Genomic DNA, 23,361 nt, shown 5'->3' with positions numbered 1-23,361 from the left:
TATCCTGGATCCTCTTACTAAAAGCCTTGACGTGATCAGAGACTTCACTCTTAGTACAGTAGTGAATAGAGGTAGGTTGAAGTTCTTACTTTATTACATTATTCTTGCTCCAAGAAAGAGTCTGTTGTCTCTATAAGGAGTACACACAGCACAATCCACACTTACTAATTCAGCTCAAAGACTAACAATAGTATTAGATTATTCAATAAAGCAACTTCAATAAACAGTATTGTGGCTCAGTTTTTAGTCATTTTGGAAGAACTGAAAAATAAAAATTAATTTCAGGAAAGCTTAAAAGTAGAACAATCACAATAGGTTGTTTCTTCCCTGTCACCACTCCTATCACTTGCCTGGAGTCATTTCTTCCTGATTTAGCCTTCCACCCAGGCTCCACAGCTGGGAATGGAATTACACTGGTGCCCTCTACTGGAAAGAGATGGGAAGTTTTGCAGGAAACAATGGTGTCCTGGTCTGCAGTGCAGGGGCTGAGTCCTGTGTTTCTGGGCCCACAGCAGCCTCTAGGCTGGAACCATTTAGTGTTGTTTACAAGCCTCCAGGCCAGCGATGCTCTGCCATCATGCCTGGCTTTATCAACCAGATGGAGTAATCGGATTTTTATTGTAAGGACGGCGCTGTCACTTAAATTTTTAAAGCATTCCAAGAAAACTGTCACCTTTACTCTGTCAGTTTGAAAGCAGGACACTCCTTTCATTGAACACAAAACCGTGACTCATCATGGGTGGTGGCCATCATGCTATAGAACAATACCTCTTGAGAGGCTGGTAAGAGACTCTGAGGCCTTTTTTTAATCCTGTTCCGTTATTGTTATTTTAATGGTGGGGAAAACACATTGATATTCATTGCTAAATTCTTGGTGTAAGTAATCAGAATTAATGCCATGGTATTAAATTAGATTTAGAGTGTCTACTCTGGTGTTCCTATAGTGCCCTGCTCAACTCATTTTCTTTGCTGGAGGTGAAAAATCATTCAGCTGTAATTAAGAAAGGAGTAAGGAAGTGCTGAGTGGGAAAACCAAGACAGAGAAGAGTTGTGAATTCTCATGTGTGCAAATTGGAGGTGAGCTTCTAAAATAAAATGATGGGGGAAGTGGAGAGGATGGATTGACATGATCCTTTCCAACGCCCACTTTTATTTTATTTTATTTATTTTTTTTAGGATCAATACTATAGACATGGAGGTCTGCCTCTGGTTTCCATAACAACCTGGCTTATTGAAAGACTGCAGGCTCCACAAATCCCCAATTATCAGCCTTGCAGGGCTTATTAATGGAGCCCAGGATCCCAGCGAGGCAGGCAGCTCATTGCAGGCACGTGCCTGCTGGGCGGTGGGAGGGTGGAGGAGATGGGAAGGGGAGAGGTGTGGTGAGATTATACAGCCATTTGTCCCCCTGTCACTTGGGGAGGGTGCAGTCATTTAGGAAGCTGTGTGAATGTCTCTGGAAGCTGATAGCGGCTGTGGCTGCTGTTGCAGGAGCCTAGTCATGAAAGTAGAGACTGTTTCTCCCAGCCCCACCCCAAAGGCCATCTATCTGGAATAAATCCATAACAGTATACCACATGCCATGTGTGTTTATTGAGCTCCTATAATTAATTGAGACTTCCTCACAAAAACAATGGTGAATCCAAATTTCTATATTAACTCAAGCCTTAATTAACACATGAGGCCAACCTAATGCATATTTGATAGCTTTGAATTACTCAGTCTTTGGTCTAGTGTTCTCTTATTAGGTCCTCACCATAGAATAAATGCAATAGCAGCAATAATACCGATGATAACAGTGTGTATAACATTTACTTGTCTTCTACCAGGCTCTCTGCTAAATTCTCTGCATGGAGTTTCTTGTTTAAAACTCACAATGACCCTATGATGAGGGGTATCATTGTCTCTTTTTCACAGATGAGGAAGTAGAAGCAAGAGAACTTAAACAACTTATCTTAGGCCACATGGCTAGTGAGTGTGACTATATCAGCACCTCATTTCTGCTTTCTCTATGTAACTATTTTTATTGTTCTCTTATCATTTAACTTGGATGTCCTCAAGATAAAAAGAAGAGCAACACATTTACAGTAAAGTCTGTATTCTCCAATGTGATTGGGAAGTGGAATATTCTAGTTACTGTTTTAATGAAGTGTTTCAATTATTACCATCTATGTTATAATTGAATTTCCAATTGGGATGTAATAAAATATACACAATATTAGAAGTATAGTAATCATAATCATAAAATGCTTCAAGACCATTACACAAATGTCAATTTTTATTGTATTGCAGAAGTGTTCGTTGACAAAGATGTCTGTTTGACAGAATGCCAGATGAACTGTTTTGTTGCATAGAAATATCAATGCCTTCACATTTTGAATTTATACATTTCAAAGTACTTTATGTGAACACCACTGAAGCTAATGGGATCAGAAAAAAAAATCTTTTGGGGACGGTCTTTCAGAGTTAAAGAATATTAGTGTGTGGAAAACCTTAAATTCATTAAGTACTCCGGATCACTAGACTGTGTTTTTATTACACCAGGACCTCACACGATGTGGAAAATGAAACATGACACTCCCCTGAGGTGGTTCAATCCAAATCTGTCATAAAGCCATTTGAGAGTAGGTCAAGGTTGGCAGCATTTTCATCATAGTTGCTCAAACAACAGTTTTTGTTATTTTAGTCTCCAGAACTGATAATAGAACTTGTTCACAAAGGCTTTATCTTTTTAAGGATTAAGAGAAGTGATAATAAAGACTGTTTTAGTTAACACTTACTGAGCATCTCATTTAAGCATTTTATAAATATCATATTTTACAATAACCCTGTGAGGTATATACTATGTCCCCATTTTATAGTTGGAGAAGTCAAGGCTCAGGGAAGTTACATAACTTGCCCAATATCTCACATTTGGGAATTGGAGGGCTCCAGATTCACACTCAAGCAGTCTAGCTACCGAATTTGTAATCTTAACCAGAGTTGTCTATGCTCACTGTCTCCAATTAACATTTCTATTTTCTCTTGAATCCATAACACTCACACCTACCCTCCCACCCTACACTAAAATAACTTTTGCCGAAGCTGGAAGTGATCTCCATGTTGCTAAAATCCAATGGTCAAGTCAGAGGCCTCATTTTCTTTGACCTACCAATAGCATTGGATTGTTGATCACTCTCTTCCCTTTGAAATACTTTTGCTACTGCTCATCCAGAATATTAATTATTCCTGATTTTGCTCCTAATACAGAGGCTATTCAGTTTCCTTTGCTTTACTTCTTCATCTCCTGGTTTCTATGTTGGAGTACCCACATGGCTTCATCTTGTAGCTCCTCTTCTCTCGTCTCCATTTATATTTACTCCCTTGGTGATCTCTTCCAGCTCATGGCATCACATACTGTCTACAACCTAATAAATCCCAATTTTCCATCTGTAGCTCAGACCTCTCTCCCCATTTTAAACAGCTGCTTACTCTACACCTCAACTTGTATATCTAATGGACACCTCCAATGGAAGATTTTAAAAACCAGACTCTTGTCTCTGCTCCTTGAACCTGCTCCTTCTCAAGTTTTCGCAATATCAGAAAATGACAAGTCTGTTTTCTCCTGAGGCTCAGGCTATATATCTTGGAATTATCCCTGACTCATTTTTCTTTAACAACATTAAATCTGTCAGGCAATCTTGTTTCCTCCACCTTCAAAATATATGTAAAATCTGAGCACATATCACTTTCTCTCCAGCACCTATTTCACTTGGATAAAAGCCAGTTCCTTAAAAGGGTCCGATTCCTTCATGATTAACATCCTCCCCACCAGATCACCACTTGGATGTCATCTTCCTTTACTGTCCCTTTCTAGTGCCATGATAGCAAGACTGATTTCCTTGCTACAACTCCAACAATCAAGTATTTTCACAATTGCGCTTAGTATTTCCTCCAACTAGAAACCTCTCTCCTCTAGATACTCATAGAGTTCCCTCTCTAACCTTCAGCTCTCTGTCCACATGTCCCCTCTCAAGGAGGCTTTCTGTTTAATACTGTCATTATACCCTCATCCTGGCACTCTCCATTCTCCTTTCCAATAGTGTTTTTGTATCTCTTACCACCACCTAACATGCTATATATTTTAATTTTTTTTTATTATAGTACAATATATACTCCACAAGAACAGGCTGTTCTTAGTCTTATTATTGTTTTATATACTGCTGTATTCCCTGCAAATAGATAGAGTAGATAGTGAATACTCAATAGACATAGTTGATTCAGCAAGTGTTGAAGAAAATAGCTCTTTAGTCAGAGTAGCTGAGTCAATTCTTATGGTCAATGCATAGGTGGAAACAGTGACCCCAAATCACCCCCACATTTCATTGGCTTACACCTCATACCCTCTGCCACCTGGACAGATGTTCCCCCATCTTCCTTTGCCCCTGAAAATTCTTTGGTGACTCATAGAGTTCTCACAAGTTACACTGTGCCTCCTAATGACCAGAAGATGTTGGCAACTTGACAGTGACTATAAATGGGCTGTGTCACTGGCACCTGAGGACCAGATCCTTGTCCTAGTCTCAGAGCTTCTCAGTCACTCCCTGCAGGGAACCAGGTCATAGGGAGGAAATCGGTTTCATCTCCCCATGCAAAAGGTTCATCTCTAAAGCAGAGAACATTTCAGCAATTCAAAACCACTGGGGATTCTGCACTGACTGGAAATAGATGGCAAAAACAAGTTGCCTTTCTTTCATGTTAAATCATCAAATCAAAGTTATGCAAGCTTTAATGTCTAATAGTCTCTGGTGCATTAAAATGTTCCACTTATCATAAATTATAGTTAAATGAGAATTTACCTATTAGTAGCCCTTTTTTAGTATGTTGAATTTGCTTACATGTTGATTTTAGTTCAATATGACTGCAACACTTTTTCACATAGGAGCATTTTCTTCAGAGGAACCATTGAATAAAACAGAATAAAAAAGTAGGTTTACAGTTGTGAAGAAGCAAAACACAGAGTTTATTCTTGTGTTATTATCTATTAATTATTGTATTTATTCCATACAAACAACTGTAAACAAACTTTTGCTCCATTCTGTATATATCTATATTCAGGCAGCTTTGTTGGCTTTTATCAGAGTCCAAGGATTTGTATCATTTGTTAGCTTTGCACAATTAAAAAACAGTTTTGTGACCCAGATAACTCCAGTAAAACCAGCAGGTCTTCTATTAGATCCTAACTGTGGTGGGTAAGGTTAAACATTGAGACAGACAATAAATCTAGTCTCTAAAGCTGTAGACCAACTTGGGCATTACCAAAGAGCCTGGAGGTCCATGGGGGGTATGTTTGTATGTGATAGTACTTAGTCAAGGAAATGGGGTGGAGAGATGTGGGGAGGGGTGGAAATTGGCACACTATTAGTGGTGAGAGGGGTAGGGTAGGGGTGCCAGTGCTACCTAAAAATCACAATCAAAAGGAATGTGTGATGGGAAGGGGAAAGGTGACCACAAGCAACTGTCAAACTGCAAAATCCATGATTGGAAACCTCTGATGATAGAAATCTATATTTGAATAAGAGAACAAAATATGTTTGTATGATTGAGGCCCTGAACTGGTAACTCTTCATTTCTTACTCATTTCCTCACCATTCCCACCACCATCCTTCTTTATTTAACAGCAGCCCAACCCTTGCCTGACAAGGGAAAATGGGAGCAGCAGGAAGGGAGGACACTGTAGGTATAAAGAGCTGTGATTAATCTTCATTGCTGAGTGCTTGTAAAAATGACAGCAATCTTAGGGACCGGAATTTCCTACGCCAGAGACTTCAGACAATTGTTGATCCTGTCTGTTTACTGTGGAAAGCTTTGGTTTACTGAGGATGTTATTTGGCACTGGCAGGAGGTTGATGGGAATATAATCATTCCAGCTCTGCTATTCATCTTCAGCAACCTGTGTCCTGACACCTGCAGAGTACAGCAGGTTTGTACCTTGTCACCATGTGTGTAATGTGCATAAGAAAAAATAGTAACAACGTTAATGCCGCCCTTTCACAAAGAGAGTTTTGTTTTGTCTTTGCCCTTCCCCTTATTGCTCTAATACTCCCTGTGCCATCTCTCCCAACCTTTCGTCCTCTGCCCCCACCACCATGCTCCCACCCAGATCTCCTGAGAGTCATTACTCCTCAGCCCATCAGCCAAAGTTAGTGGGTTCCCATGGTTACCAGGCAGCTGGTGTCTAGACACTGAGAGATGCCTTACAATTGAGCTGCAAAGCTAGCTTCTACCACACACACCCTCTCTTTCCTCCTCCTTTTTCCCTCCATTTCCTCTTTATTTACAGCAGGCATTAATGCCAACACAGGATGGAATTTCCTTTTGACAGGCCATTAAAGGGAGGAGGGGAAGAGAGAGGCAGAAAAGCCCAAACATGCTGTCTTGTCATATCAATGAAATGAGAAAACAACTGAGGTGACAGACCCCAATCTGGCCCGCTCTGTCTTCCTCATGAAGGATTTTATTTAATTAAGATATTTTAAATTAGAAAACAGTGCCACTAGTCCCTTGGGAGCCATGAGCATCTTTAAGAGCCAGTAAAAGCATTTCAGGATAGAGCTTCAGCTGATGGTGCTGGTTGAGGTGGAATCTTTTTGCTGTCTCTGTGCAATCAATGTCATTTCTATTTTATGATGCTCAAGGGAATCACATGTCCATTATTATTACTAGATGGAAAACTTCAGAGTGGGACACAGGCAGATGCAACGAAGGTCTTAATGATGGCACGTCAGATATGGAAAGTCAACTTGAATCTCCCTTATTTCTCCTGAGAAAGAGAAAAGAAGGCCCTGACAGCCGGGAGCTGGCTTGGTGCTCACAGATAGGCCTTAGTTCTCCTGTTAACACAAACAGTTTCACAGAACACCAACATCAGACTTTGTATGATGGCCCAAGACAAACAAACCACCATAATCACGTCTGAGCACAGCCTAAATATGGCCATGGTCTGCACAATAAAATGTCCAAGTATTTCCCAAACCTGCCTAATATGGATGATGATGATACTTGCCTCAATCCTCCTTCCTTTCAGATAATATTTGTTGAGATTTACAATCATAAAATGACCCCTGCTTCATGACAGCATTAAATCCAGAGCAAAGCTCTACCTACTTGAATCCAAATCTCCTAGCACATGCCCAAATAGTCCTTTCTAACCCCCTGAAACTGCAATACCTTATGGTTCCCCACAGTGTGTGTTCTCCCTGCAACATGTCAACAAACTCCACTGCATTCAACTACGGGTGTGTTTCTCATAGTCTTTGGCTAGAAAGTGTTGACACTTTGTAGATTTTCATCCTATTATAATCTATACTCAAGTTAACTTCAGTAAAATACCTTTTTCTTATTTTCCACTACAACTTCTGAATATTTTCAATACTATCTTTATCCCCAAATTTATTACTACATCTCCTTTAATTAATTAATTCTCCTTCCAAGATCTCATGAAAATCTAACTTAAAAAACAAAATTAACTTTTAATTAATTTTTTCTATAGTATTTTCTTATTTTTGGTCTCAACAATTAGACAAGATGGCCTAGGCCCCTGGAAGAGCTTAGAAGCCATTGTGCTCCTCTTCTGGACTTCTCTGACCTGAGTCAGCAGTGATGGCAAAGACGTGTGGGCCAAACAGACAGCTGACAAGGGAGCAGGTCCAAGGGAATTTATAGTGAGATCATGACAAAAAATGTTTTTAGTACACTTTCATGTAAATGACTCAATTGTATCAGATAATTTGTTGGGACAGCAACCATCTCCTCTCCCTTTTCACATTATCGTCTGTTGGCTTTAAATAACTATTTTAGCTGCCACTATCCATGACAAAAAAGTCTTCAAGAGGAAACAGAAAGATTTATTAAGATATGACTGCATTGGTTCAGACTTTAGTGTCTCCACCACCCCCTAAAATCCTAGTCTGATATTGCCATCTATCCCTGAAAGCACCACTGATCAGGTCATTCACAGTTCCTCTTTCAGATTGAATTCTATGCTTAGTTCTGAAATTGATGTCATTGTCATTCCTAGGGTGGAGAAATTTAAAGGGCCCTACACACAATTGGCTCAGCATCAAGTCTATTTGTACCTAAACACCAGTAATTGGTCTTTTACTTTAAACAGTTCCACTAACTAGACTTCTGCTTGGTTTGCTTTATCTAAGTCCCTGTCTCATTCATCTCATTTGTACTCTGGTCTCTCTGAGACTAAGGTCCTGCCTTATTATCATCATACTCTTAGAGATAGGAATCTTGTTCTTACTCCCATGATTGGGGGCCCTATTGCTGGCTGAAAGATTCCCTGACATGTCCATGGCCTATCTGTATTGGTCTCTTTCTAGTTCTATGTTCCTCTAGCCTCTAATACTTGACTTCCCCTGCTGTTGACCTCCTATTTGACTATTTTCCTTAAACATGTACTTCAGGTATTGTGTTATCTTTATCCACTTGCACTTCCTTCCATTGCGTACTGCTGGTTTCAAAGTAGTAGTATGGTTAGCTTCTATTGCCTTTGAGTCTGGCATGATTTTCATCAGCACAGTTATTTTTTCTTGCATTTCATGGCCTCAAGTAGAGATCTATCATTTAAAAAGAAGAACCAAAAGATATAGATAGGTGCATATGGAGAGAGAGAATTTTAAACTTGGATCAGGGAGAGAATGATAAGGCTAATCAGTGATCATTTGCAGTGATGTGATGTCCAGTACAGACTGAGATATAATATTAGAGTCAGGAGTAGGGTCAAGGATGTGGAGAAATATTGGAATTTAATATATATGAAGTCAGGAAATAGTAAAGTTTTTTGATAAAGGAAATAATACGTTTACAGGGATGTGTGGGGATTAACAATATGGCAGTGATAATAAAAATTTGCTGGTTACCTGATGACCTGATGATGGGTTCAGTGTTTAAGTCACTAGAGCAAATGAGTTTTCTGATGCAGAGTCTACAAAGAGAATTTATAATTGAATCTTAGTTTGTGGACATGTTAGGGTACAGGGACTAAAATCTAGAAACAGAATGGAAAAATAAAAGCTAGAAAATAGAAGAAAAAAATCCAGAACATTATTGCTGAAACTAAGAAAAAAGGAATATTTTAAGAAGATGCCAAAAACAAAAATGGGTGGAGAAAGGAGATAATGGAATGATTCTTCAATATTTTATGATGGGCAGACGTATTTGATTCCTGAGTTCTATCTCAAATAAGCTAAGACTTACCAGCTTATCTTTTTTTAAAAAACTATGTTTTTTATTGATGTTTAGAGGAAGTGAGAGGGAGAAAGGGATAGAAACATCCATGAGAGAGAAACATCCTTGGTAGGCTGCTTCCTGCATACCTCCTACTGGAGATCAAGCCCGAAACCCAGGCATGTGCCCTGACCAGGAATCAAACTAGTGACCTCTGAGTTCTTGAGATGATGCTCAACCACTGAGCCACAGCAGCCAGGCAAGTCTTTATTCTTTAACTGCTTATTGTCCCAATGTCCCCAAATAGCCAAAGCTATTACATTCTTTGCCACTAAATATAAGTAAAGAGCTTTGGCATCTTTGACTAAAAAGAGAAAAATTAATACAAATAAAAATATTATTTTTTTATATAGTTCTGGTTGTATTCCAGTAAGTGCTATTGATTCTGAAAACAATTTTTCACTCACAGGCAGTGCCACAATTTGACAGGCCCCAGGAAGCCAAAACTCACAAAGAGTGCAAAATGAATTCTCACAGTAAGAGATGGAGATTGCATTTATTTATCTACGTGCAAGCATAAAGCACAAACACCTTCTCTAGGGCTTTTTTTGTTACAATAATGTTTTTTAAAATTAATTTCAAAATTGAGTTAAACCTTCTCAGTTGGTATTTTAACACTCTGCTTTCATTGGGAAGTGGAGGGAGTGGTAGATGGGGGAATGGCATGCACTTTTATTTCCTCTTCTTCACAACCTAATCATGATCTCTTATAGATTCCTAGATATGACAGTATTTTTAGTAATTGTCAATAATTCTGGACGTTCATTACCTAATAACTCTTTAGTCATTCAGTTTATAAAGCGTTCCCAAAGCAATGGTGACTATTCCATCTAAATTACAGTTTTAGAAGTCCCCATTTCTTTTCCTCTCTGCATGAAATATCCACTTCATTTCTCACAATCTGTACTTAATATGTTGAAGTTTGATACAACAATAATCCTCCGCCCTGTGGTTCTGCAAGCCACTGGACTATCTAACATTATTTCTGACCCTGGCCGATGTGGCTCAGTTGGTTCTTGTACACCATAGGGTGGTGGGTTCGATTCCTGGTCAGGGTACATAACCAGGTTTCAGGTTCGATCTCCAGTCAGGCCATGTGCAGAAGGCAACAGATCAATGTTTCTCTCTCTCAAAATTAATTTTTAAAAAGTAATAAAATTACTTCGTGTAGCCCTTATAGCAAAATTATACTGAACTTACCTTCTTTTTCATAGCAGAGAAAATAAATGGAAGGAGGGAGGGAGGAAAGAAGTAGAGAGAGAAGTGAGAGAGAGAGGGAAAAGGGGAGGAGGATAGTAAAGAGGAAAAGGGGGGAGGAATAGATGTATATAGTATATTTAGGACTACTGGAGAGACAGGTAAATTAAAATCAAGTAACAGAATCCTCTCATCCCCCAAAGTTGTGAGAGATATTATAGTATTATGGGAGGACTTGCTGAATTGTAATTAGCTGTGTGACTTTGAACAAGTCACAGAAACTCTCCATCTTCAGAGGGAATGAGGGGCTGAGATCAGATGATCTCTAAGATCCCCTTCAGCATCCACTATTCTGTACTTTTACGAACAATTACAAGCCGACTCTGTGACAATGTATACAGATTTTATATTTTTGTCCTGAATTGTGTGGTTTATCCATTTGCATTGATAAAATTAGCAAGACAACTACCAAGTCTTTAGTTTTCTTTGTGCTGTGTAGATACAGCCATAAGGAAAATTAAACAGCAAAGATAAATAATTGTCTGGTGTATTGCAAATACAATCAAACACATCATGGTGAGTCATAGCAATGCCTGAGCTGAATATAACTCACAGACTTAGTGCTTTTATTTTAAAATTTAAATGTTGCCCAAGCAATAGTTATTCATACACAGGAAAAGTTTTTAGGTAGCTGCATGGCTATTGGAGTGACTCTTATGGAGTTAGAATTATGTCTAGTTTTGATTTCTGTATTTTAACCCTGGAGTCAGAGAAGTAATTTAATCACATCATATCAGATTGTGGAATTTGAAATACCTACATCTGCTTTTGTTTTTAAAGACAAATATTAAAAATGAAAACTTTGTAAAAAGGCATATTAACTCATTCATTATATGTTAAAACATTATAAATAGTTGAATTTTAAAATGTAAACCAGTATAACCCAGATTGTTCATTAACTTTTTCAAGGTCTGACAGACACAAATGACTATGCTTTTGTAACTGATCACTAGATAAGACCTAGGGTGGCTCATTGTTGAAAACAATGAGAATAATAGAGATACCTAAGGGAAAACAAACAAAATGATGTATGATGGCTAGTATGATGCTTAAATAGCTAGTCTGATGCTTAAGCAGCCAGTTTCAATAAATGTGAAAAGGTGCTAGGAATAAAAACTAAGAATAAATTCAATGACAAATGACAAAGAAACATGATTAGCCTGTTTTGATATAGATGGGGTGCCCTCTGTACCCCAGCCATTACCAGTGGAAGTGGAGTTTTTGTGATGTCATAAGGAAAGGAATTTAATGAGATTTGAACAGGAGGATGAGTGATCTTTATTTCCATGAAATTAAACTCCTGGGTGTCCAATGTCCCATTTCTGTCTATTCCGCCATGGAAAAAGTCCAATCTTGCTTCAGCAGGGCTAGAATTATGGGCACTGCCAAGAGTCTCTGTTCCCCATTAAAGCACAGTCCAGTCCAGTCCAGCATCTGGCTAGCTTAGCTCATGTTCCCAGCTGCAGTCCATTGTGTGTGGGGTCTGCATGGCCATGGTCTATGCAGCTGCTTAAGAGAGAGGAAGCTTTTTGTTTGGGGATTGTAACCAGTAGCTTAACCAATTAATCCTTGAAGAATTCACATGCTTGCATGGCTTCACCCTCCTAGCCAATGATCCTTTTCCTCAGGCTAGCTAGACTGACAGACAAGTACCTTCCCTACCTCACCCAGACTTCACTGCCCATGTGTCCATCTCCCCTTTTGTTTGAGTCCCTCCCCCAGATCACTGGGAATGGACCCAAGGTTCCCTGGGGCGTGTGAAGTTGTAGCTTCCTCGTGAAGCTGCTCAGATGACCATGCTTATAATGTTTGCCTCCCCCCAACCCCCGCTGCCACTTTGCTCTGTTCCTATTATTAAGATTAATAACTAGCTAATTATGATGATGACAGTTTGATTTTTCCTCATCTCCTAAGTATGGATCTAAATAATTAACATCAAATACCTAAGTTCTGATTTTTTTAAAAATTACTAATTTCCTCCTAAATGCAGCGGGAGGAATTAGAGATCATCCTAGGAGTGGGGTGGGGGAGGGATCGTGTTTTTATTAGATTCCCCAAAAGTAGGGTATTTCTGTGCCTGGATTTCTTTTAAGAGAATGGTTCCTTCCTACTCCATCTGTTTTCTCTTTATTCTTTAAAATATGCTGTAGTTCCTTGCTTCAGAAGGCCCAGAAAAGAGAAAGAGTTGTGCATAGGTAGAAAGAATTACCCCATCAGAACGCCAATGTCTTTCCCAATACATGCCCTGTCCCCAGATAACTGCAAAGCTTTTTGGAAATGAAAAGGTCTTTCTCATCATGAAATTGAAAACTTTCACTGTATTTGATTATTTTCCATAAGGTTAAGGGACAAGAAATTTTAGGTCTTTTTCAAGTTTTGAATTTGATAATTATTGAGTAAGGGAATTTTTCTTAGATAGATATCATAAACCTGGAGATTTGTCATCTTCTATAATTTGCCTGCCAGATACAAAATTTACTACATAGTCAGGGACAGAGGACAATTTGGTTCTTGCTCATTCAGTATGATAAATTTTTGCTACAAAATTTTTTGCTACAAAATTTAACCTCATATAGAGCTAAGGCTGAGGATAAGTTGTTTCCTTTTAAAATCAATTGCTTCCTATTCTCCAGGTATGAAATAGAGAAATTGTTCTGTTCTCAATAGAGGCAATATCATAGGTGATTGCCTTTTGAGACATTCCTTTTTAGCAGCCTTGATTCTTGCATCACAAAATCATGCCCTTCAAGTTTGATCGATGCCCATCTTTACCCTCACAGTCATTTCTGAACCCTGACCCTTGACATCAAAGCCTTTTTTTAGAGTTTTTAATTTCATTTTCATTCTACAAGCAAAAATTTCATAAGGCACAAACTCTTCTTTCCCTTTCTTTGGATATTTGAAGAAACTTTCCTCTTGATTGTGGGCTAAGATTGAATGAGCATAAATGTGGAGAGAGGAAGAACATAATTCATTCATTAGGCACATAGGTGAGCAAGTAGTGGCACTGTATTAAGTTCTTTATTCTCTCATTTAACACTCGTCACAAATCTATGAGGTAAATATTATTATTCCCAGTTTACTGATAAAGAAATGGGGAAGCAGGCAAGATGTATATTGAATACTTACGTGTGAAACCCCTTAGAACAATGATTGGCACATAGTAAAAATTAAATCAATGTTAGTCCCCTTTAAGTCATGTAATAATAGTTAACACTTATTGAGCACTTATGGAAACACACCGTTCATTATTAAGTACTTTAAATAATTAACACATTTAAATATCATAAAAAGCCCAGGAGGCAGGTACCAATATTATCACCAATTACAGATAAATTACAGAAAAGGAAAATGAGGCAACAAGAGGTTAAATACCTTAATCAAAATCATGGTAAATGTCAAAGATAGAATTTTTATTTATTTATTTTATTTATTGGGGTAACATTGGTTCGCAAAACAATACAATTATACAAGTCAATAAAACATCATCTTCACACTGCATTGTGCACCCATCGCCTCAAGCAAAGTTTCTTTCTGTCCTCCTTTTCCCCACTTTGTCCACCTCCAACTCCTCCTCACCCTTTTCCCCTCTGGCTATCACCATAACTGTTGTCTGTGTCTATACATTTTATATATATAAAAATCTGCACATATACAATTTATATTTATAAATATAAATACATGTAAAATATATTATATATAACAGGCAGCTGTCAGTCTGTGCCATGCATCCATGCCTCTATTTCTATTCTGTTCATCAGTTTATTTTGTTCATTAGATTCCTTATATAAGTGAGATCATGTGATACTTGTCTTTCTCTGACTGGCTTATTTCACTTAGCGTAATACGCTCCAGGACCTTCCATGCTGTTGCAAAGGGTAAGAGATCCTTCTCTGTTACAGCTGCATAGTATTCCATTGTGCAAATGTACCACAGCTTTTTTATCCACTCATCTATCCATGGGCACTTGGGCTATTTCCAGATATCGGCTATTGCAAATTACACTCCAATGAACATAAGGGTGAATATATTATTTTGAATTAGTGGTTCAGGTTTCTCTGGATATATTGCCAGAAGGAAATCACTGGATCAAAAGACAGTTCTATTTTTAATTTTTTTAAAAAAATATATTTTATTAATTTTTTACAGAGAGGAGAGAAGAGGGATAGAGAGTTAGAAACATAGATGAGAGAGAAACATCGATCAGCTGCCTTCTGAACACTCCTCACTGGGGATGTGCCTGCAACCAAGGTACATGCCCTTGACTGGAATCGAACCGGGGACCCCTCAGTCCGCAGGCTGACGCTCTATCCACTGAGCCAAACCGGTTAGGCCTATTTTTAATTTTTTGAGGAAACCCCATACTGTTTTCTACAGTGGCTGTACCAGTCTGCAGAGATAGAATTTAAATGCATATATTCTGGCTCTAGAACCAGCTCTCTTACCTAATGGGGAAAGAAGGTCAAACATCTAATTTTTGATGGCAGACATTTTATATAGAGAATGTTTAAGAAGTTTTCAAGATCAAACTGTATTTCCTTTAAGTTTTGTTTTAACATTTTAAAATCTCTGGGTCTTTTCTCCTTTCAGAAAAAAACACTAACTTTTGTTCTATCTGTTAAAAATCCTAGATTCTATAATTGAGCAGCTCTATTTAATTAATAAATCACTGTATTCTTATTTTCTAATTAGAGTTAGAGACTTTACAGGAACATTCTAGGGAAGAAATTGTCTTAGTCATTTATCTGGGAAAGATTTTCGGGGTTTTGAGGTCAGGATTATTATTTTTCTTCCTGGGATAGAAATGTTAAACTTGATAGGCATTGTTTTGGGTTTTTTTGTTTTTACCCAAACCCCACAGGTTGGATTAAAATCTTGACGTATTACATACTGTACTTTAAATTTTATAAAGTCCTTTCAAATACCCCCCCCTTTTTTTTTTTACCTCCAAACAAACTGCAATAAGGTGGGGTAGGCATTACTATTCATATTTTTTCATAGATTAGGAAACTGAGTCAAAGAAAGAAAAGGTCACATGACTAATTGGTTGCGCAGTCAAGGCTAGAACATAAATCAGCTTGAGCCTAGGCCTCAACTTCTGAGAGAAGGAGTGTGTTTCAGGTATCCTGCCATGTTGCCTCTGAGTCTTCTTCTTGGTTAAATTCTGCTTTGTTCTTCTTCGAAATCCTAAAGTGAATAGTATTGTAAGCAATAGGGTTATACTCTCTTTCAAAAGCACAGAGAGCAAGGAGGGGACATAGGTGATATTTGCACCATTCTGTTGACATCAAAATAGTGTACACTGGTTCAGTGCTTTCAAAGGAACTTGAAATGTAAAATATGATTATGAAAAGCATAAAATGTGGATCCAGTAACCACCAAAAGCCATGATCAGGTTCCAGATCGACATCTGGTACACAGCTCAAGAGGAAGACCCCGTAAGTAATAAGAGGGACATATGTGAGTTAGCTGCAAAATGTTTTTTTATCGCTTTCCATTGAGACTTTGAGATGATGATACTTAATACTCAAGAAAGATGAAAATAAAAAAAAGGAAATGGAGCAAACACCCCAGCCCAGTGGTGACTGGTAGAGTAATTGTGGGCATGGCCCCAAGATGATAGCAGCTTCTATTTAATCAATGTTGACAAGGCTGGGGAGAGCTGGGCAGGTCCCAAGAGGTAATGTTTTACTCGGAAATCCACTCAACCTAATTTCAGTAATGTAGGGCTGCGGAGGGGCCTGGACCAGAGCCAGTAAACAGGGCCATTAGAGCTCAGTGTAGGCGATGGCAGCTGGGAACACCGCCATCCCTTCAGCAGCATTGCAGCCGGCTGCCTGGCTGACGCGCAAGCAGCCGCTGCTGCATATGCTCCTGATATTTGTTCACCAACAGAATGTGCAGACGTGCTATTCTCACCCTTTCGAGGAAATGGATGGAATGCATAAAGGCAAGAGCAGTTTCCAGAATCTATTTCAGCAAGGATCAGAGAGCCGGTTTGGTGTGCATTTTTCCAGGACCACTGTGAAGGCTTCCATGGATCCCCTTACTCTTTCAAGGCTACCACCACACAGTTTCCAAGGGGCATAGAAATGACTTCCATCTTTATTGGCATCTAAACGTGGTCTTGGTATTCCTTTAGGAATGGTTATTGTGAATCCAGAATGTGAAACCTACTAGGGTTTTTCCTATTTCAAAACTTATGAGATTCATTCAAGATACTCAACTTTGCAAATCCCAGGAGAAAGAATACCTCTTTGTGCTGACTTCTTACCTAACTACTATGTTTTCTTTTATGCCTCCTCCTCCAACAAGCAATACACATGCCAGTAATTACTAGCATATAAATTCTAAGAAGGTCGAGATCATTGCTTGGCGTTTTCATTGCTGCATTACCGCTGCTGTGTTTTTAGTGCTTAGAACAGTGCATGGCACGTAGTAACTACGGCCTAGGACCTTTCACCAAATGAATAAATGAGTAAATTTACACATTTTTCTTCTCTTTTGAAGCATCCTTCAACTCTAAGACATTAAGAAGATATGGCTTTACTGTGTATGATGTGCACTCTCTCTTTTGAAGTTAACACAGAAAATGATCAAATACATGGAGACTGCTAGAGAACATGGTGATTTCTAAGAGGTCTTTGAGCCTGGAAAAAGTAATGTTTTTGTCAGGGTTAAAATGTCAAGGCTGGAGAAGTTTATGGCTCTTTACCAGATTCTAACATGGTCTGTAAAAACTGACAGATAGTAATTTTTGAGAATTTAAATACTATTTAATATAAACATTATCAAAACTGTCAATTTTGTTAAAAAAACAAAACAACTTTTTCACCCCTTTTAGACCAAACCACTAAAATGCATCATCATTTGTTTTTTCTTTGACATACTCCTTCTCATAATAAAGCTGGATTTGAGGGTTGATTTCCCCTGGTGAAGAATTGTGGAGAGAAGCCATCACTAGATAGAATATTAATGACTCTTATAGAGGATAAATTCACTGGCCACCTAAGATGATAAATAGGTAGGTAGGTAGATAGATGATAGATGATAGATAGATGATAGATAGATAGATAGATAGATAGATCCTGTGATTAATTTAATCTTGCTCTTTTCATGTAATGTCTTAACCAAAATTACAATATCATTATTAGATAAACATCTAATTGAACTTCATTAGCATGAGATTTTTATGTTTAGTATAAACAAAAGTATATTCAGAGCTAAACTGAAAAACAACAAGTGTTTTCTACTCTTGAACTTGATGGGTTTCAGCTGTCATAGCAGCAATTGCAGGTTTTCCTTATTTTCCAGCTTCAGACCTTGTACTTTCACTCACTTGTCCTATGTCACTCGGTATTAAAAATGTCATGTAATTTTTAGCTTCTACAGCCTCTTCTTAAGCAATGACTATCTCAGTGGGAGGCTGATCCTCTAGATGGGAAATGTGATTAATTAACCTAATTGGATCATGATAACTGGAGTGACCAACTGGCCTCAGCCATTCATCTATCTTTGACACTCATCATGATGATCATAGTTTTTGCACAAAATGCTAAAGATTACTGTACATATTAACTAATTCCTAGCATTTAAAAATTATGCAATTAACACCAGAAAGTACTAAGACAAGATTTTATATTATATTAGAGGCCTGGTACGTGAAATTCGTGCACTGGAGGGTGGTGTCCCTCAATCCGGCCTGCGCCCTCTCACAGTCTAGGACCCCTCACTCCTTACTGCCCGCCTGCTTGCTGCTCCTTACCACTAGGATGTCTGCTCCTTAGCGCTCCTGCCACCTCTGCTGCATTTGCCAGTCATGAGCCTGGCTTCTGGCTGAGTGGTGCTATCCCTATGGGAGCACACTGACCACCAGGGGGCAGCTCCTGCATTGAGTGTCTGCCCCCTGATGGTCAGTGCGCATCATAGAAACTGGTCATTCTGCCGTATTGGTAGCTTAGGCTTTTATTATATAGACTAGAGGCCCGGTGCATCAAATTCGTGCCCAGGGGTGTGTGTCCCTCAGCCCAGCCTGCACCCTCTCCAATCTGGAACCCCTTGGGGCAGTCAGACATCCCTCTCACAACCTGGGACTGCTGGCTCCCAACCACTCACCTGCCTGCCTGCCTGATTGCCCCTAACTGCTTCTGCCTGTCAGCCTGATAGATGCCTAACTGCTCCCCTGCCTGCCTGGTCACCCCTAACTGCCCTCCCTTGCTGGCCTGGTCACCCCTAACTGCTCTCCCCTGCTGGCCTGATCACTCCCAACTGCTCTCCCCTGCTGGCCTGATTGCTCCCAACTGCCCTTCCTTGCAGGTCTGATCGCCCACAACTGACCCCCCCCCCCTTGCCTGCCATCTTGTGTCCGCATGGGGTCAGCCATCTTTGACCACATGGAGGCAGCCATCTTGTGTGTTGGAGTGATGGTCAATTTGCATATGACCGCTTTATTATATGGGATAGACAAAACTAATCAGGATTCTTCCCTCCATTCTGAGCAGCTTTTACCAAGATCTGTTTTTAGAATTTATAGGCTCCAGGCTTACATACCTGTGGACTCCCTACTCTAGCTCCCACTCTGTGAACACCCACTCTTCTTGGGCAAAGTTAAAGGCAGAAAGAGCAATCTTAAGTAGAAGCTGCCAAATGGCTCTGTCCTAGGTTAGAATTCCTTGCTGCCATTCATAAACAGTGTGGTCTTAGGTAAGTTACTTCATCTTACTGTGCCTCAGTTTCCCACCTATAAAATTGGATGATTAAGGTACCTGTGAGAATTACTAGTAAATAAAATGACATAGAATGAAATACGTAGAATGTTCTGAGCATAGAGTCAGGGTCAAATATGTTAGCTATAATTAAGTGCTTTAGGGGCCAGCGAAGTCATAAGTCATGATTCTTTCTAGGCAGAGAGGCTGCTGGATAGAACAGGTAAGAAAATATAGATATACAACCATATGGTCAACATGATTTATTAACTACAATGACTTGTCTAGTGTCAGCATCAGTGAAAGAAAGAGCAATTTAGCAATCCCCAGAAGTTCTTGCTGACATTCAGGCTCAAATGGACCTGTTTATCTATAACTCAGGTTCTGTTCTCAATAAATTTCCCTTTGTCTGTGGTTCAAACCTTTATCAAACTCATATGCAGTCTCTCATTTAAGTGGCTCTAACTAGAGCAGGCATATGGTTCACATCTGATTGCCTGTTTTATTCATTTGCATGTAGGTTTACTTTTTTAAAGAAATATTGGTATGAGTTCTTAGCTTACCTCACTTTTGTGGTTATAAAACGTTGTTATTTTATATTTTCTTCTCCCCATAATTCCCTGTGGTCTATAAGAATTTCATTGAATCCACTGATTTGACACATTCTATTTTTACTAACTAGTTGTCCCTTAATATAATACAAAAATAACCCCTTTGTTTAATATTCAATAACATAAACAAGTATAAAATCACTCTCATCTCATATAAAATATGTATATATTATTGTGTGTGTTCAGCTGACTTGAATCCCAGCTAACTGACTGACATGTTACCTTTTGTAGTCATCTAACTGAACTTTATCAGTTTTAATTATATGACTTTTATTTTACACTAGAGGCCCAGTGCACAAAATTCATGCACGGAGGGGGGGTTCCCTCAGCCCAACCTGCACCCACTCCAATTGGCGGCCCATTGGGGAATGTCTGACTTCCAGTTTAGACCCCCTAGGCAACCCAGCACTGACTTCTGGTCTGGTCGAGCCTTTGGTCGTTACGACCCTGGCTCTTTATTATACAGATTTGGGAACAACAATTTGTTTTTAATCATGGAAGTTTTGTAGGTCACTCAAAACCCGTGAACCCTAGGTACTTAGTTTCCAGTGCTGAATTGATAAAACGTATTTGAGCTGAACCCCCTCTGGTTGAGTATGGCAACCTGATATAATGGGAAAACCTGGTCATGAGAAAATCTTATGATTTAAGGAAAATCTCTTCCTTTTCCTGGACTTCAGTTTCCTCATCTATGAAATAAGGATGTCCATTCATTCTTGCATTCAATAAATATTAATTGAGGGCATTCCCTGCTCTAGGCAGGGGTTAGGAGCTAGTTGTTCAAAGTTGAGCAAAATAGATATTGTTATTGACCTTGAAGAGTTATGGTTTAATTACTGATGAATGATCTTAAAGGTCCTTCTCACTGTTGACATATTATGATTATAGATTTCATTGTTTGTTAAAAGTTTATTATGAAAGGCTTAAACAAGAGCAAGGATATTTATTGTTTCTTCACTGCTTCGTCTCAATACTTATAAAAATGCTTGGCACATTACAGGTGCTTGAAACAAATGTATTGAATAAATAAATAATTATGTTTCAAATAGTTTGAAGCATTTGAGGAGAGAATATGTAGATATTGAAGCTCTTTTAATAGAAAATAGTAGCGACTTCAATTAACAGATGCATGTCAAGTGTCAACTTTTCCCCTAGGCCCAGGCAAAAATGTCAATAGAAAGTGGGGAAATTGGGGGGGATTTAACCTGATTGCCCACCAATGGGGGACAGAAAGTATGACTGCTTCTCAGGGTTACCTACATTTTTGTTATTTTGTTTTCCTCTTTTGAATTCTGTTCCCTTAATTCCACAAATATATAATTCCTCTCATCTTACCCAACCTATGTCCACCTTTTATTTTGAATGTTTTAATCTCCCTCAAATCATACATACTAGCTTCTAAGATTTTATTTTAGGAAGAGAGTTTTGAAGTATTATTTCGCTCCTACAGTTAATTCTTCTAAACAGTTCAAATCAATATTCTATTCTTTTGTAATTTGAAGAGGGCACTAAACACATTGGGCAAGGCTGGGAGCTAACTAAATTCTATAAAAATATTTCAAATTGCTATAGAAGGCCCTCGCTAAAATAAATCTGGGAACTTTCTTTTGGTAGAACATTAAATGACTCATTAGCATACTAAATTTCTGTAATCCATGAGGAATGCTGCTGGTACATAAAGTATTATGATGATCAGAATGTAGTTAGTCTCATAGAAAAAATTTTGCTGGAAAATATGATTGGTATGTTGTGTCTTTAATGGTTAATAATGGTCATTTTGGAAGGTTTTGGCCTTTAAAAATATTTATGAGTAGTAGTAGGTAGTCTTACTAAAATGACTGCAATTAGGAAATAGCTTAAAGTCTTCTACAAACACTCCAAAAATCCCCATTGAATACACTTATTCATAAGGCAAGTGTGCTTTGACAGCTTTAGCTTTAAGGGGCTGGACAAGTATTTCATTTTCCAGCTTTTATAATACTAGAAATAAGGGATGAGAGAGTGGGGATGACTGTTCAATGATCCACATAAAGTAGTTGTCACAATTAGTCTGACACTAATGAAAAATATACAAGATTATTGTTGATTCCCAGTGTTAAGAGCCTGTACATGGATACTTTGATTGTAAGGCTGAGAGATTAAAGACAATGGTAATTTCTGTGTGGGCTTCTTGCTCCCAATATCATAGCTCCTGAGCTCTTCATATGTGTCACTGAACAACCTTCTGGAAGTAACTCTCCTGAGCTTGGAAATTATATTACTAAGACAGCAATCTCCTTTCATCGTAAAGCACTTGTGAAATGGTATGAAAAAAAATGCATTGCACTATCATGTGAACAGATGAGAAAAAATACTAACTCTTCTCCCCCTCCCGACCCCTCCCATCTTGTTTTCTTCAGAAGCTGCAGATGAAACCAAACCTAAGGAAAGTGCCCGGCAGGATGAGGGTAAAGGAGAAGAACTCGAGGCGGACCAAGAACATGCCTGAACTCTTAAGAAATGGCTTTCCACGTCCCCGCCCTCCCCTCTCCTGGACCCTGTCTCTCCCCACCCTCTTCTCAGCACCACTCTGAAGTTGCCCTTCCTGTCCTGCTCACGTCTGTGAGTCCGTCCTCTCCCACCCACTAGCCCTCTTTCTCTCTATGTGGCAAACATTTAAAAAAAAAAATAAGCAGGAAAGATCCCAAGTCAAACAGTGTGGCTTAAACATTTTTTGTTTCTTGGTGTTGTTATGGCGAGTTTTTGGTAATGATGATCCAATCATTTTGGGAAATTCTTGCACTGTATCCAAGTTTTTTGAATTGGTGCGTGTGGCCCTGTGGGAGTCCACTTTCCTCTCTATCTCTCTCTGTTCCAAGTGTGTGTGCAATGTTCCGTTCATCTGAGGAGTCCAAAATATCGAGTGAATTCAAAACCATTTTTCTTTTCCTCCTTTTCAATGTGATGGAATGAACAAAAAGAAAAAAAATTAAAAACTCAATTTGTTTTGAAAATAAATAAATAAAGCAAATGTGCCAATTAGCGTTACTTGCGGCTCTAAGGCTCCTTTTTCAATCTGAATATTAATAAACCATGAGAGTAATCAAACTCCAATGGCTCTGTATTTCTGTTCCACCTTATCATTAGTTGGCTTGATACACCCTCTAACTGGGATCTTACATTTTATCTTCTTTCTAGCCTCCCATTCATACACCGGCAACCTGACAAAGAAAAGACAATGAAGCTTAAGGCTCTGGCCAGGACCAACGGCTTTCGTCCTCAATGGGATGGTCGGGGCCGTATTAGTTCGCTAGGCTGCTGTATCAAAGTGCCACAGACTGAGTGGCTTAAGCAACAGCGTATTTTCTCATTGTTCTGGAAGGTTGAATTCTAAAATCAAGGTGTTGGTAGTATTGGCTTCTTCTGAGGGCCATGAGGGTAGGATCTGTTCCAGGCCTCTGTCTTTGGCATATAAACGGTCATCTTCTCTTTACCTCTGTTAATTTTCTATGGCTATTTCTATGTCTAAATTA

The 23,361-nt window shown here is 38.8% G+C and overlaps 1 protein-coding gene across 1 annotated transcript in view; it reads left to right on the top strand.

Moving 5' to 3' along the window:
- Positions 1–22,936, top strand: part of GAP43 (growth associated protein 43) — a 104,115-nt gene extending 81,179 nt beyond the window's left edge. The window contains exon 3 of the mRNA XM_059687785.1: positions 22,249–22,936. Within this exon, the coding sequence (XP_059543768.1) occupies positions 22,249–22,337 (89 nt within the window). The 3' untranslated portion in view covers positions 22,338–22,936. The remainder of the gene's footprint in view (positions 1–22,248) is intronic.
- Positions 22,937–23,361: the final 425 nt, after the last annotated feature.

Source organism: Myotis daubentonii, chromosome 3, assembly GCF_963259705.1.
Source record: "Myotis daubentonii chromosome 3, mMyoDau2.1, whole genome shotgun sequence".
In the NCBI taxonomy this organism is placed as follows: Eukaryota; Metazoa; Chordata; class Mammalia; order Chiroptera; family Vespertilionidae; genus Myotis; species Myotis daubentonii.
The sequence above is the reverse complement of the archived record's forward strand: the minus strand, read 5'-3'. Positions and strand labels throughout refer to the sequence as shown.